Below are 15,131 nucleotides of genomic sequence, written 5' to 3' on the forward strand. Positions count from 1 at the left end.
GTGGTGATGTACTACAGTGTATCTGTGACTCAGTGAGTGGTGATGTACTACAGTGTATCTGTGACTGTAACTCATTGAGTGGTGATGTACTACTGTGTATCTGTGACTGTAACTCAGTGAGTGGTGATGTGCTACAGTGTATCTGTGACTGTAACTCAGTGAGTGGTGATGTACTACTGTGTATCTGTGACTGTAACTCAGTGAGTGGTGATGTACTACAGTGTATCTGTGACTCAGTGAGTGGTGATGTACTACTGTGTATCTGTGACTGTAACTCATTGAGTGGTGATGTACTACTGTGTATCTGTGACTGTAACTCATTGAGTGGTGATGTACTACTGTGTATCTGTGACTGTAACTCAGTGAGTGGTGATGTACTACAGTGTATCTGTGACTGTAACTCAGTGAGTGGTGATGTACTACAGTGTATCTGTGACTAACTCAGTGAGTTATGTATTGCCCCTTGAAACAGACGGAGCCCAATGTGAGGAATAAGATCCTTTACCTGATCCAGGCCTGGGCCCACGCCTTCCGCAACGAGCCCAAATACAAGGTGGTTCAGGACACGTACCAGATCATGAAGGTGGAGGGTAAGTCAGATCCCAGATCAGCCCCTAGCCCCCTAGACACTCCTGAAGACCTGAGAAGATTGGCTCGGTGGAAGAAGCACAGTGGCAGCTGTCATCCCTTCCTCTCAGGTGTCCTCAGGTTTTCCATAGGGTCTGGAGGTTGGCTATGATTTGGGATTCAGACACACTCACTAACACACAGTAAAACAGAACAGTGTCACAGTAAATATTGATCTTGTATTAAAAAAGCTTTATCCTGTATTGTTGGACATCTTGTATCTCCTGTTGTTCCAGGTCACGTGTTTCCAGAGTTCAAGGAGAGTGACGCTATGTTTGCTGCAGAGAGAGTAAGAGTCTTCCTCTCACTGATGTTGTTCTGGTTCGATACATCCTTACTACTGAATGTTCTCAGCTTGTTAGAAGGACCTCTAATCTCTTTGTCTCTCTCTCTCTGTGTGTCCAGGCTCCAGATTGGGTGGATGCGGAGGAGTGTCATCGCTGTCGGGTTCAGTTTGGAGTGATGACTAGAAAGGTAAGGTAACATGGCAGACTGGCGGGAGGGGAGGACGGACTGGCGGGAGGGGAGGACGGACTGGCGGGAGGGGAGGACGGACTGGCGGGAGGGGAGGACGGACTGGCGGGAGGGGAGGACGGACTGGCGGGAGGGGAGGACGGACTGGCGGGAGGGGAGGACGGACTGGCGGGAGGGAGGACGGACTGGCGGGAGGGAGGACGGACTGGCGGGAGGGAGGACGGACTGGAGGGAGGGAGGACGGACTGGCGGGAGGGAGGACGGACTGGCGGGAGGACGGACTGGCGGGAGGGAGGACGGACTGGAGGGAGGGAGGGAGGACGGACTGGAGGGAGGGAGGACGGACTGGCGGGAGGACGGACTGGCGGGAGGGAGGGAGGACGGACGGGAGGGAGGACGGACTGGCGGGAGGGAGGGAGGACGGACTGGCGGGAGGGAGGACGGACTGGCGGGAGGGAGGGAGGGAGGACTGGCGGGAGGACGGACTGGCAGGAGGACAGACTGGCGGGAGGGAGGACGGACTGGCGGGAGGACAGACTGGCGGGAGGGAGGGAGGACGGACCAGCAGCAGTGGTTTGTGTGGAAATGTTCTTTCCTTCCTCCTCCAGTAACACATTGTGTAAGTAAAAGGGGGAGAATTATATGACTTTATCTGTTTGGATTATTCTGTCTGTCTGTCTGACATTCTCTCCCTCCTGTTGCAACACAACTCTAGAGCCTGTGGTCAGATCTTCTGTCTGTCTGACATTCTCTCCCTCCTGTTGCAGCACCACTGTAGAGCCTGTGGTCAGATCTTCTGTCTGTCTGACATTCTCTCCCTCCTGTTGCAGCACAACTGTAGAGCCTGTGGTCAGATCTTCTGTCTGTCTGACATTCTCTCCCTCCTGTTACAGCACCACTGTAGAGCCTGTGGTCAGATCTTCTGTGGGAAGTGTTCCTCCAAGTACTCCACCATCCCCAAGTTTGGCATCGAGAAGGAAGTGCGTGTGTGTGAGCCCTGCCACGAGCTGCTCAACAAGTGAGTTTCTGGGAGGGAGAGAGTTAACAAGAGAGTTAGTGAGTTAACGAGAGAGTTAGTGAGTTAACGAGAGAGTTAGTGAGTTAACGAGAGAGTTAGTGAGTTAACGAGAGAGTTAGTGAGTTAACGAGAGAGTTAGTGAGTTAACGAGAGAGTTAGTGAGTTAACGAGAGAGTTAGTGAGTTAACGAGAGAGTTAGTGAGTTAACGAGAGAGTTAGTGAGTTAACGAGAGAGTTAGTGAGTTATCGGGCTAGAGAGAGAGTTAGTGAGAGAGTTATCGGGCTAGAGAGAGAGTTAGTGAGAGAGTTATCGGGCTAGAGAGAGAGTTAGTGAGAGAGTTATCGGGCTAGAGAGAGAGAGTTAGTGAGTTATCGGGCTAGAGAGAGAGGCTCAGTCAAAACCACCCTCAATTCCATTTCATCAGCCTGTATATTTAAAATGTCCCACTTCAGCCTTCATAGAGCATTTCATCAGCCTGTAGAAGTTGTTGTTCTAGTGGTATAATTTCATGTGGTGGGTTGGTACAGTTAACGAATGATCTGTATGGATACTTGTGATCTTCTACTGTAAATACCATTCTGCTGCTCAGTTCCCAGTCGGTTTCCATCCATCCAGTTTATTGTCCATGTCCAACAACCTCTGACTCACCAAGTTGTGTGTCTGACCCCTGACCTCCCTTCTGACCCCTCTCCTCACCAGCCACCCTTCCCTCTCTCCCCCGCCTAGGAAAGCTGAAGGGGGTAAACCGGTCGGGACATCCACGTCCGTGGCCCCAGGCCCGGCAGAGCTGCCCCCAGAGTACCTGACCAGCCCCCTGTCCCAGCAGTCTCAGGTAGTGGTCCAGGAAACAGTAAGTGAATGTATGGCCTAAGAGACGACCCCCCCTGGTGGTGATAGCCAGGGTCAAGGTGTCTACGTCCCAAATGGCACCCCTATTCCCTACATAGTGCACTACTTTGGGCTGTGACCACCAGAGCTCTATGGTAGTGCACTACTTTGGGCTGTGACCACCAGAGCTCTATGGTAGTGCACTACTTTGGGCTGTGACCTCCAGAGCTCTATGGTAGTGCACTACTTTGGGCTGTGACCACCAGAGGTCTATGGTAGTGCACTACTTTGGGCTGTGACCACCAGAGCTCTATGGTAGTGCACTACTTTGGGCTGTGACCTCCAGAGCTCTATGGTAGTGCACTACTTTGGGCTGTGACCACCAGAGGTCTATGGTAGTGCACTACTTTGGGCTGTGACCACCAGAGGTCTATGGTAGTGCACTACTTTGGGCTGTGACCACCAGAGCTCTATGGTAGTGCACTACATAGGGAGTAGGGTTTAATTTCAAGTGCAGACCCAGACAGTCTCATCCTCCCCCAATAGAGACAATGTATGGGGATCAGTTTAACATGCCATAAACTACAACATGGGAGTTGTAGTTCGATGAGCCTTTTTGGGGGGGGGGGGGGTGTAGTTTGACGTGGTAAAATGATTCCCAATGATCACCAATCATCTCCCTCCCCCGTTCGAACACACAGAAAACAAGTCTTTGATATTAGAGTCTTATCAGGCCCTCCTGCTGTCTCCCGTTTGTCTTTGTCCTAACTCTCCCTCCCCCCCTCGAACACACAGAAAACAAGTCTTTGATATTAGAGTCTTATCAGGCCCTCCTGCTGTCTCCCGTTTGTCTTTGTCCTAACTCTCCCTCCCCCCCTCGAACACACAGAAAACAAGTCTTTGATATTAGAGTCTTATCAGGCCCTCCTGCTGTCTCCCGTTTGTCTTTGTCCTAACTCTCCCCGCCTCCTTGACCGCGGTGGGGTTCCAGGTTGTCTGGGTTTGCAGTGAGGCTGCTCCTCAATTCATGCCCCTTGGTTGGAGAGCGAGGCGGCAGCAGTGTTCCCTTCCCTCTGATGATCAGATCTCACAACGTCTGTCGGACTGTTTTCAAGTTAACCATCAATCCTGGAACCGCAACAATATGATAAAAAGTTATATTGTGAGAAGTGAAGCACAACTGCATTGAAGACCACCTGGAACGCAGCCATTGGCTTATTACCCAATGCCCACCCTGCTTTACCTTCCCTGGTGTTTCTCCTCTAACCTTCCCTTCCCTGGTCCACTCTCCTCCCTGGCCCTTTCCCCTGGGGGCCTCCCTGGCCCTTTCCCCTGGGGGCCTCCCTGTTCCTCCCTGGTCCTCTCTCCTCCCTGGTCCTCTCTCCTCCCTGGCCCTCTCCCCTCCGGGCCTCCCTCCCCTGTGGGTTTCATCTCTCTTCCCTGTCTCACCAGGTGCCCCCCAAACGGGACGAGGCGGCCCTGCAGGAGGAGGAGGAGCTTCAGCTGGCCATCGCCCTATCACAGAGCGAGGCTGAGGAGAAGGAGAGGATGGTGGGTAGTGCTGTATATAAATCATGGGACTGTAGCTCCACAGTGGGAATGGAAAGACACTGATACATGTTGTGTGTCTACAGAGACAGAAGAACTCGTACGGGGTCTACCCCAAAGCTGACCCCGCCCCAGTCACCTCCTCAGCCCCGCCCGTCAACTCACTCTACTCCTCTCCTGTGGTAAGACTTACTCTCATCCACTCCCTCCATCCTCTCTCTCTCTCTCTCTATAGATGTACTCTGTGTTCACACCATCCTCTTTCTCTCTAGATGTACTCTGTGTTCACACCATCCTCTCTCTCTATAGATGTACTCTGTGTTCACACCATCCTCTCTCTCTATAGATGTACTCTGTGTTCACACCATCCTCTCTCTCTATAGATGTACTCTGTGTTAACACCATCCTCTTTCTCTCTAGATGTACTCTGTGTTCACACCATCCTCTCTCTCTCTAGATGTTCTCTGTGTTCACACCATCCTCTCTCTCTATAGATGTACTCTGTTCACACCATCCTCTCTCTCTCTAGATGTACTCTGTGTTCACACCATCCTCTCTCTCTATAGATGTACTCTGTGTTCACACCATCCTCTCTCTCTATAGATGTACTCTGTGTTAACACCATCCTCTTTCTCTCTAGATGTACTCTGTGTTCACACCATCCTCTCTCTCTCTAGATGTACTCTGTGTTCACACCATCCTCTCTCTCTATAGATGTACTCTGTGTTCACACCATCCTCTCTCTCTATAGATGTACTCTGTGTTCACACCATCCTCTCTCTCTATAGATGTACTCTGTGTTAACACCATCCTCTCTCTCTCTAGATGTACTCTGTGTTCACACCATCCTCTCTCTCTATAGATGTACTCTGTGTTAACACCATCCTCTCTCTCTCTATAGATGTACTCTGTGTTCACACCATCCTCTCTCTCTATAGATGTACTCTGTGTTCACACCATCCTCTCTCTCTCTAGATGTACTCTGTGTTCACACCATCCTCTCTCTCTCTATAGATGTACTCTGTGTTCACACCATCCTCTCTCTCTATAGATGTACTCTGTGTTAACACCATCCTCTCTCTCTCTAGATGTACTCTGTTTTCTTCTCTAACTGGTACACTATGACGTCTCCATATTATACTGAACTGCTGCACATCTTTTTTGTCTAAATATTTCTTTCGACCCCTAAGTCATCTTTTACAATAACCACCTAGTTGGTCAAGAGGTGAATGAGACATGTACTCTGTCTGTATGTGTTGTTATGGTAACGTGTATATTCAAGTACCACTATTCACCTGTAATTACTATGCTGGGGGCCCATGCACCTGTAATTACTATTCCGGGGGCCCATGCACCTGTAATTACTATGCCGGGGGCCCATACACCTGTAATTACTATGCCGGGGGCCCATACACCTGTAATTACTATGCCGGGGGCCCATACACCTGTAATTACTATGCCGGGGGCCCATACACCTGTAATTACTATGCCGGGGGCCCATACACCTGTAATTACTATGCCGGGGGCCCATACACCTGTAATTACTATGCCGGGGGCCCATACACCTGTAATTACTATACCGGGGGCCCATACACCTGTAATTACTATGCCGGGGGCCCATGCACCTGTAATTACTATGCAGGGGGCCCATGCACCTGTATTTACTATGCAGGGGGCCCATGCACCTGTAATTACTATGCCGGGGGCCCATGCACCTGTAATTACTATGCCGGGGGCCCATGCACCTGTAATTACTATGCCGGGGGCCCATGCACCTGTAATTACTATGCCGGAACTTAACCATGTATGGGCTCTGTTGTGATGTATAATGTGTGTGTTCTCCACAGAACTCCTCTGCTCCCTCAGCTGAAGATGTCGACCCTGAGGTAAGACACATGTCAACTCTGACACTCTTGAGCTGTCCCTGAGCTGTCTCTGAGCTGTCTCTGAGCTGTCTACTGAGCTGTCTACTGAGCTGTCTCTGAGCTGTCTACTGAGCTGTCTCTGAGCTGTCTCTGTGCTGTCTCTGAGCTGTCTACTGAGCTGTCTACTGAGCTGTCTCTGAGCTGTCTACTGAGCTGTCTCTGAGCTGTCTCTGAGCTGTCTACTGTGCTGTCTACTGTGCTGTCTACTGTGCTGTCTACTGAGCTGTCTACTGAGCTGTCTACTGAGCTGTCTCTGAGCTGTCTCTGAGCTGTCTCTGAGCTGTCTACTGAGCTGTCTACTGAGCTGTCTCTGTGCTGTCTATTGAGCTGTTTACTGAGCTGTCTCTGAGCTGTCTCTGAGCTGTCTCTGAGCTGTCTCCTGAGCTGTCTCCTGAGCTGTCTCCTGAGCTGTCTCCTGAGCTGTCTCCTGAGCTGTCTACTGAGCTGTCTACTGAGCTGTCTACTGAGCTGTCTACTGAGCTGTCTCTGAGCTGTCTCTGTGCTGTCTATGTGCTGTCTAGAATTAAACCTATGTCTCATTTGATATGGTTACATTTACAGCTCAGACTGCACTATAGTGTAAATGAACTATATACTGGGGTGAGTTTCCCAGAAACATAAAGGTGATTACTAGATCACTGGTTGTCCATTGCCCACCTATGGATGTATGATCTTACTGCTAAAGACGATCTTTACGTGTTTGGGAAACTGGTCCCGGGTCAGTATGTCTAGTCATGTTTTGGTTGAGAGGACAATCCTGAACTATAATGGTCTTCTCTCCAGCTGGCTCGCTACCTGAACAGAACGTACTGGGAGAAGAAACAGGAAGAGGCACGCAAGAGTCCCACCCCCTCTGCCCCTGCCCCCGTACCATTGGCTACTGAGCCCCTGCCAATCAGCCAGCCCCAGCCAGTGGAAACGGTCGCACCACTCCCAGCACAAGTCGTCATGGCCCCGCCTCCAGTCAACATAGTGGAGGTGAGTTGTACACTGCTGTGTTATGAGAGATGGAAGACAAACGGATGTTCTTAGTTGTTCAGGTGAATATTCATGCATAGCAGCAGAGAAATAGATTTAGATTAGAAATGACTACATGCTCTTTGTCATTAGCTGTTTGTTCCTGCTGATTGACTTTCCCTCCTCTCCTTTCTCTTCCCCCCGTCTTTCCTTTCTCCTCTCCTCTTCCTCCCTTTCTCCTCTCCTCTTCCTCCCTTTCTCCTCTCCTCTTCCTCCCTTTCTCCTCTCCTCTTCCTCGCTTTCTCCTCTCCTCTCCTCTTCCTCCCTTTCTCCTCTCCTCTTCCTCGCTTTCTCCTCTCCTCTTCCTCCCTTTCTCCTCTCCTCTTCCTCGCTTTCTCCTCTCCTCTTCCTCCCTTTCTCCTCTCCTCTTCCTTGCTTTCTCCTCTCCTCTTCCTCCCTTTCTCCTCTCCTCTTCCTCCCTTTCTCCTCTCCTCTTCCTCGCTTTCTCCTCTCCTCTTCCTCCCTTTCTCCTCTCCTCTTCCTCCCTTTCTCCTCTCCTCTTCCTCCCTTTCTCCTCTCCTCTTCCTCCCTTTCTCCTCTCCTCTTCCTCGCTTTCTCCTCTCCTCTTCCTCCCTTTCTCCTCTCCTCTTCCTCCCTTTCTCCTCTCCTCTTCCTCCCTTTCTCCTCTCCTCTTCCACCCTTTCTCCTCTCCTCTTCCTCGCTTTCTCCTCTCCTCTTCCTCCCTTTCTCCTCTCCTCTTCCTCGCTTTCTCCTCTCCTCTTCCTCCCTTTCTCCTCTCCTCTTCCTCGCTTTCTCCTCTCCTCTTCCTCCCTTTCTCCTCTCCTCTTCCTTGCTTTCTCCTCTCCTCTTCCTCCCTTTCTCCTCTCCTCTTCCTCCCTTTCTCGTCTCCTCTTCCTCCCTTTCTCCTCTCCTCTTCCTCGCTTTCTCCTCTCCTCTTCCTCCCTTTCTCCTCTCCTCTTCCTCCCTTTCTCCTCTTCCTCCCTTTCTCCTCTTCCTCCCTTTCTCCTCTTCCTCCCTTTCTCCTCTTCCTCCCTTTCGCCTCTCCTCTTCCTCCCTTTCTCCTCTCCTCTTCCTCCCTTTCTCCTCTCCTCTTCCTCCCTTTCTCCTCTCCTCTTCCTCCCTTTCTCCTCTTCCTCCCTTTCTCCTCTTCCTCCCTTTCTCCTCTCCTCTTCCTCCCTTTCTCCTCTTCCTCCCTTTCTCCTCTTCCTCCCTTTCTCCTCTTCCTCCCTTTCTCCTCTCCTCTTCCTCCCTTTCTCCTCTTCCTCCCTTTCTCCTCTTCCTCCCTTTCTCCTCTCCTCTTCCTCCCTTTCTCCTCTCCTCTTCCTCCCTTTCTCCTCTTCCTCCCTTTCTCCTCTTCCTCCCTTTCTCCTCTCCTCTTCCTCCCTTTCTCCTCTCCCCTCTCTTCTTCCCCACCCCCAGCAGCAGTATCAGAACGGTGAGTCGGAGGAGAACCACGATGCGTTCCTGAAGGCTCTGCAGAACGCGGTCACCACCTTCCTGAACCGTATGAAGAGTAACCACATGCGTGGTCGCAGCATCACCAACGACAGCGCCGTGCTCTCCCTCTTCCAGTCCATCAACACCATGCACCCCCAGCTACTGGACATCCTCAATCAGCTGGACGAGAAGAGACGTGAGTTAGGGGGAGATTTGGTTCTGAGTGTGTGTGGGGGGATGGATCTGAGTGTGTGTGGGGGGATGGATCTGAGTGTGTGTGGGGGGATGGTTCTGCGTGTGTGTGGGGGGATGGTTCTGATGGTTCTGAGTGTGTGTGTGTGTGTGGGGGGTGGTTCTGTGTGTGTGTGTGGGGTGGTTCTGTGTGTGGGGGGGGTGGTTCTGTGTGTGTGTGGGGGGGGGGGGGGGGTTCTGAGTGTGTGTGGGGGGATGGTTCTGAGTGTGTGTGGGGGGATGGTTCTGATGGTTCTGAGTGTGTGTGGGGGGGGTGGTTCTGTGTGTGTGTGTGTGTGTGGGGGGTGGTTCTGAGTGTGTGTGTGTGGGGGGTGGTTCTGTGTGTGTGTGTGTGTGTGGGGGGTGGTTCTGTGTGTGTGTGTGTGTGGGGGGGTGGTTCTGTGTGTGTGTGTGACTTTGTTTCAGTGTTTGTTTATGTAAGAGAGATTCTCTGAAGCCGGGATTCAATCTGATCGCGCTTTGTCTGCAATGCATGTTTTAAAAACTACGTTCCCATGTGTGGAGACCACATTCACTGTAAACAATATGTCTCAATCAGGAATATCCTATCAATGGCATATTGTCCAAATCTGTGATTGGATTCAATCCCGACCTCACTCTTGCTCAAACCGTGAGCATGTCTGTCTGCTTGTTGGTTTACCATGTTTGTTGTGTTGGTCCTGTACAGTTTAACCACTGTCTAACTAAACATCTCCATGTCTGTCTGCTTGTTGGTTTACCATGTTTGTTGTGTTGGTCCTGTACAGTTTAACCACTGTCTAACTAAACATCTCCATGTCTGTCTGCTTGTTGGTTTACCATGTTTGTTGTCTTGGTCCTGTACAGTCTAACCACTGTCTAACTAAACATCTCCATGTCTGTCTGCCAGTGTACTACGAGGGTCTGCAGGACAAGCTGGCCCAGGTGCGTGATGCGAGAGCCGCCCTGAACGCCCTACGAGACGAGCACAGAGAGAAGCTGCGTCGTGCTGCCGAGGAGGCGGAGAGACAGAGACAGATCCAGCTGGCCCAGAAACTAGAGATCATGAGACAGAAGAAACAGGTGACAGAACTGGGGAACAGCAGGACTGGGAGTCTGTTTAGGAGGGGTGATATGTTATAGATAATAACAGGACTGGGAGTCTGTTTAGGAGGGGTGCTATGTTATAGATAATAACAGGGCTGGGAGTCTGTTTAGGAGGGGTGCAATGTTATAGATAATAACAGGGCTGGGAGTCTGTTTAGGAGGGGTGCAATGTTATAGATAATAACAGGGCTGGGAGTCTGTTTAGGAGGGGTGCTATGTTATAGATAATAACAGGGCTGGGAGTCTGTTTAGGAGGGGTGCTATGTTATAGATAATAACAGGGCTGGGAGTCTGTTTAGGAGGGGTGCTATGTTATAGATAATAACAGGGCTGGGAGTCTGTTTAGGAGGGGTGCTATGTTATAGATAATAACAGGTGACAGACTGGGGAACAACGGGACTGGGAGTTTAGATATATTGTGTAGAACAGATCAGCTGTAGTGTTTAAAGGCCCAGTGCAGTGAAAAACGTGATTTTCCTGTTATTCACATGATGAGGTATGGGTTGTTATCCAGTAGGGGGTTAGTCACATGATGAGGTATGGGTTGTTATCCAGTAGGGGTTAGTCACATGATGAGGTATGGGTTGTTATCCAGTAGGGGGTTAGTCACGTGATGAGGTATGGGTTGTTATCCAGTAGGGGTTAGTCACATGATGAGGTATGGGTTGTTATCCAGTAGGGGGTTAGTCACATGAGGTATGGGTTGTTATGCAGTAGGGGTTAGTCACATGATGAGGTATGGGTTGTTATGCAGTAGGGGTTAGTCACGTGATGAGGTATGGGTTGTTATCCAGTAGGGGGTTAGTCACATGATGAGGTATGGGTTGTTATCCAGTAGGGGTTAGTCACATGATGAGGTATGGCTGGTTCTGCGGTAGGGGGTTAGTCACATGAGGTATGGGTTGTTATCCAGTAGGGGTTAGTCACATGATGAGGTATGGGTTGTTATCCAGTAGGGGTTAGTCACATGATGAGGTATGGGTTGTTATCCAGTAGGGGTTAGTCACATGATGCAGTAGGGGTTAGTCACGTGATGAGGTATGGGTTGTTATCCAGTAGGGGGTTAGTCACATGATGAGGTATGGGTTGTTCTGCAGTAGGGGGTTAGTCACATGAGGTATGGGTTGTTCTGCAGTAGGGGTTAGTCACATGATGAGGTATGGGTTGTTATGCAGTAGGGGTTAGTCACATGATGAGGTATGGGTTGTTATCCAGTAGGGGTTAGTCACATGATGAGGTATGGGTTGTTATGCAGTAGGGGTTAGTCACGTGATGAGGTATGGGTTGTTATCCAGTAGGGGGTTAGTCACATGATGAGGTATGGGTTGTTCTGCGGTAGGGGGTTAGTCACATGATGAGGTATGGGTTGTTATGCAGTAGGGGTTAGTCACATGATGAGGTATGGGTTGTTATCCAGTAGGGGTTAGTCACATGATGAGGTATGGGTTGTTCTGCGGTAGGGGGTTAGTCACATGATGAGGTATGGGTTGTTATGCGGTAGGGTTTAGTCACATGATGAGGTATGGGTTGTTCTGCGGTAGGGGGTTAGTCACATGATGAGGTATGGGTTGTTCTGCGGTAGGGGGTTAGTCACATGATGAGGTATGGGTTGTTCTGCGGTAGGGGGTTAGTCACATGATGAGGTATGGGTTGTTCTGCGGTAGGGGTTAGTCACATGATGAGGTATATGGTGTCTGATGTGGTGACTGTTTCAGGAGTACCTAGAGATGCAGCGTTAGCCTGTTAGGTGGTATATGGTGTCTGATGTGGTGACTGATGTGGTGTCTGATGTGGTGACTGTGTTTCAGGAGTACCTAGAGATGCAGCGTCAGCCTGTTAGGTGGTATATGGTGTCTGATGATGGTGTCTCTGATGTGGTGTCTGATGTGATGTCTGATGTGGTGACTGTGTTTCAGGAGTACCTAGAGATGCAGCGTCAGCCTGTTAGGTGGTATATGGTGTCTGATGTGGTGTCTGATGTGGTGTCTGATGTGATGTCTGATGTGGTGACTGTGTTTCAGGAGTACCTAGAGATGCAGCGTCAGCCTGTTAGGTGGTATATGGTGTCTGATGTGGTGTCTGATGTGGTGTCTGATGTGATGTCTGATGTGGTGACTGTGTTTCAGGAGTACCTAGAGATGCAGCGTCAGCCTGTTAGGTGGTATATGGTGTCTGATGATGGTGTCTCTGATGTGGTGTCTGATGTGATGTCTGATGTGGTGACTGTGTTTCAGGAGTACCTAGAGATGCAGCGTCAGCCTGTTAGGTGGTATATGGTGTCTGATGTGGTGTCTGATGTGGTGTCTGATGTGATGTCTGATGTGGTGACTGTGTTTCAGGAGTACCTAGAGATGCAGCGTCAGCTGGCCATCCAGCGGCTCCAGGAGCAGGAGAAGGAGAGACAGATGAGGCTGGAGCAACAGAAACACACCATCCAGATGAGAGCCCAGATGCCTGCCTTCCCCATGCCCTACCCACAGGTAGACACTACACTATAACCTACCCACAGGTAGACACTACACTATACCCTACCCACAGGTAGACACTACACTATACCCTACCCACAGGTAGACACTACACTATAACCTACCCACAGGTAGACACTATACTATACCATGCCCACAGGTAGACACTACACCATGCCCACAGGTAGACACTATACTGTACCATGCCCACAGGTAGACACTATACTATACCATGCCCACAGGTAGACACTATACTATACCATGCCCACAGGTAGACACTATACTATACCCACAGGTAGACACTACACTACACTATACCATGCCCACAGGTAGACACTACACTATACCATGCCCACAGGTAGACACTATACTGTACCATGCCCACAGGTAGACACTACACTATACCATGCCCACAGGTAGACACTATACTGTACCATGCCCACAGGTAGACACTATACTGTACCATGCCCACAGGTAGACACTATACTGTACCATGCCCACAGGTAGACACTATACTGTACCATGCCCACAGGTAGACACTATACTATACCATGCCCACAGGTAGACACTACACTATACCATGCCCACAGGTAGACACTATACTATACCCACAGGTAGACACTACACTATACCCTACCCACAGGTAGACACTACACTATACCCTACCCACAGGTAGACACTACACTATACCCTACCCACAGGTAGACACTATACTATACCCTACCCACAGGTAGACACTACACTATACCATGCCCACAGGTAGACACTATACCATGCCCACAGGTAGACACTACACTATACCCTACCCACAGGTAGACACTATACTATACCATGCCCACAGGTAGACACTATACTATACCATGCCCACAGGTAGACACTACACTATACCATGCCCACAGGTAGACACTATACTATACCCACAGGTAGACACTACACTATACCCTACCCACAGGTAGACACTATACTGTACCATGCCCACAGGTAGACACTATACTGTACCATGCCCACAGGTAGACACTATACTATACCCACAGGTAGACACTACACTATAACCTACCCACAGGTAGACACTACACTATACCCTACCCACAGGTAGACACTACACTATAACCTACCCACAGGTAGACACTACACTATAACCTACCCACAGGTAGACACTACACTATACCCTACCCACAGGTAGACACTATACTATACCCTACCCACAGGTAGACACTATACTATACCCTTACCCACAGGTAGACACTATACTATACCCTACCCACAGGTAGACACTATACTATACCATGCCCACAGGTAGACACTACACTATACCCTACCCACAGGTAGACACTATACCCTACCCACAGGTAGACACTATACTATACCATGCCCACAGGTAGACACTATACTATACCCTACCCACAGGTAGACACTATACCCTACCCACAGGTAGACACTATACTATACCCTACCCACAGGTAGACACTATACTATACCATGCCCACAGGTAGACACTATACTATACCCTACCCACAGGTAGACACTATACTATACCATGCCCACAGGTAGACACTACACTATACCATGCCCACAGGTAGACACTATACCATGCCCACAGGTAGACACTATACTATACCCTACCCACAGGTAGACACTATACTATACCCTACCCACAGGTAGACACTACACTATACCATGCCCACAGGTAGACACTACACTATACCCTACCCACAGGTAGACACTATACTATACCATGCCCACAGGTAGACACTATACTGTACCCTACCCACAGGTAGACACTACACTATACCATGCCCACAGGTAGACACTATACTATACCATGCCCACAGGTAGACACTATACTGTACCCACAGGTAGACACTACACTATACCATGCCCACAGGTAGACACTATACTATACCATGCCCACAGGTAGACACTATACTATACCATGCCCACAGGTAGACACTATACTGTACCATGCCCACAGGTAGACACTATACTGTACCCACAGGTAGACACTACACTATACCATGCCCACAGGTAGACACTATACTATACCATGCCCACAGGTAGACACTATACTGTACCATGCCCACAGGTAGACACTACACTATACCCTACCCACAGGTAGACACTATACTATACCATGCCCACAGGTAGACACTATACTGTACCCACAGGTAGACACTATACTATACCATGCCCACAGGTAGACACTATACTGTACCCACAGGTAGACACTACACTATACCATGCCCACAGGTAGACACTATACTGTACCCACAGGTAGACACTATACTGTACCATGCCCACAGGTAGACACTATACTATACCATGCCCACAGGTAGACACTACACTATACCCTACCCACAGGTAGACACTATACTATACCATGCCCACAGGTAGACACTATACTGTACCCACAGGTAGACACTACACTATACCATGCCCACAGGTAGACACTATACTATACCATGCCCACAGGTAGACACTATACTGTACCCACAGGTAGACACTACACTATACCA

General features: G+C 49.8%; 1 protein-coding gene across 8 annotated transcripts in view; it reads left to right on the forward strand.

The window, feature by feature from the left end:
* The window catches only part of hgs (hepatocyte growth factor-regulated tyrosine kinase substrate), a 38,113-nt gene that overhangs the window by 12,692 nt on the left and 10,290 nt on the right, over positions 1-15,131 (forward strand). For 2 of the 8 annotated variants that reach the window (XM_036941991.1, XM_036941992.1), the window contains exons 5-16: positions 473-590; positions 864-916; positions 1,033-1,101; positions 1,995-2,119; positions 2,820-2,970; positions 4,401-4,499; positions 4,583-4,678; positions 6,344-6,382; positions 7,205-7,399; positions 8,819-9,032; positions 9,957-10,129; positions 12,493-12,633. In XM_036941991.1, coding sequence (XP_036797886.1) covers positions 473-590; positions 864-916; positions 1,033-1,101; positions 1,995-2,119; positions 2,820-2,970; positions 4,401-4,499; positions 4,583-4,678; positions 6,344-6,382; positions 7,205-7,399; positions 8,819-9,032; positions 9,957-10,129; positions 12,493-12,633 — 1,473 coding nt within the window. The remainder of the gene's footprint in view (positions 1-472; positions 591-863; positions 917-1,032; positions 1,102-1,994; positions 2,120-2,819; positions 2,971-4,400; positions 4,500-4,582; positions 4,679-6,343; positions 6,383-7,204; positions 7,400-8,818; positions 9,033-9,956; positions 10,130-12,492; positions 12,634-15,131) is intronic. The other 6 variants (XM_036941997.1, XM_036941999.1, XM_036941993.1 and 3 more) reach the window with 5 other exon arrangements.

This window comes from Oncorhynchus mykiss, chromosome 13 (genome assembly GCF_013265735.2).
Source record: "Oncorhynchus mykiss isolate Arlee chromosome 13, USDA_OmykA_1.1, whole genome shotgun sequence".
NCBI classification, from domain to species: Eukaryota; Metazoa; Chordata; class Actinopteri; order Salmoniformes; family Salmonidae; genus Oncorhynchus; species Oncorhynchus mykiss.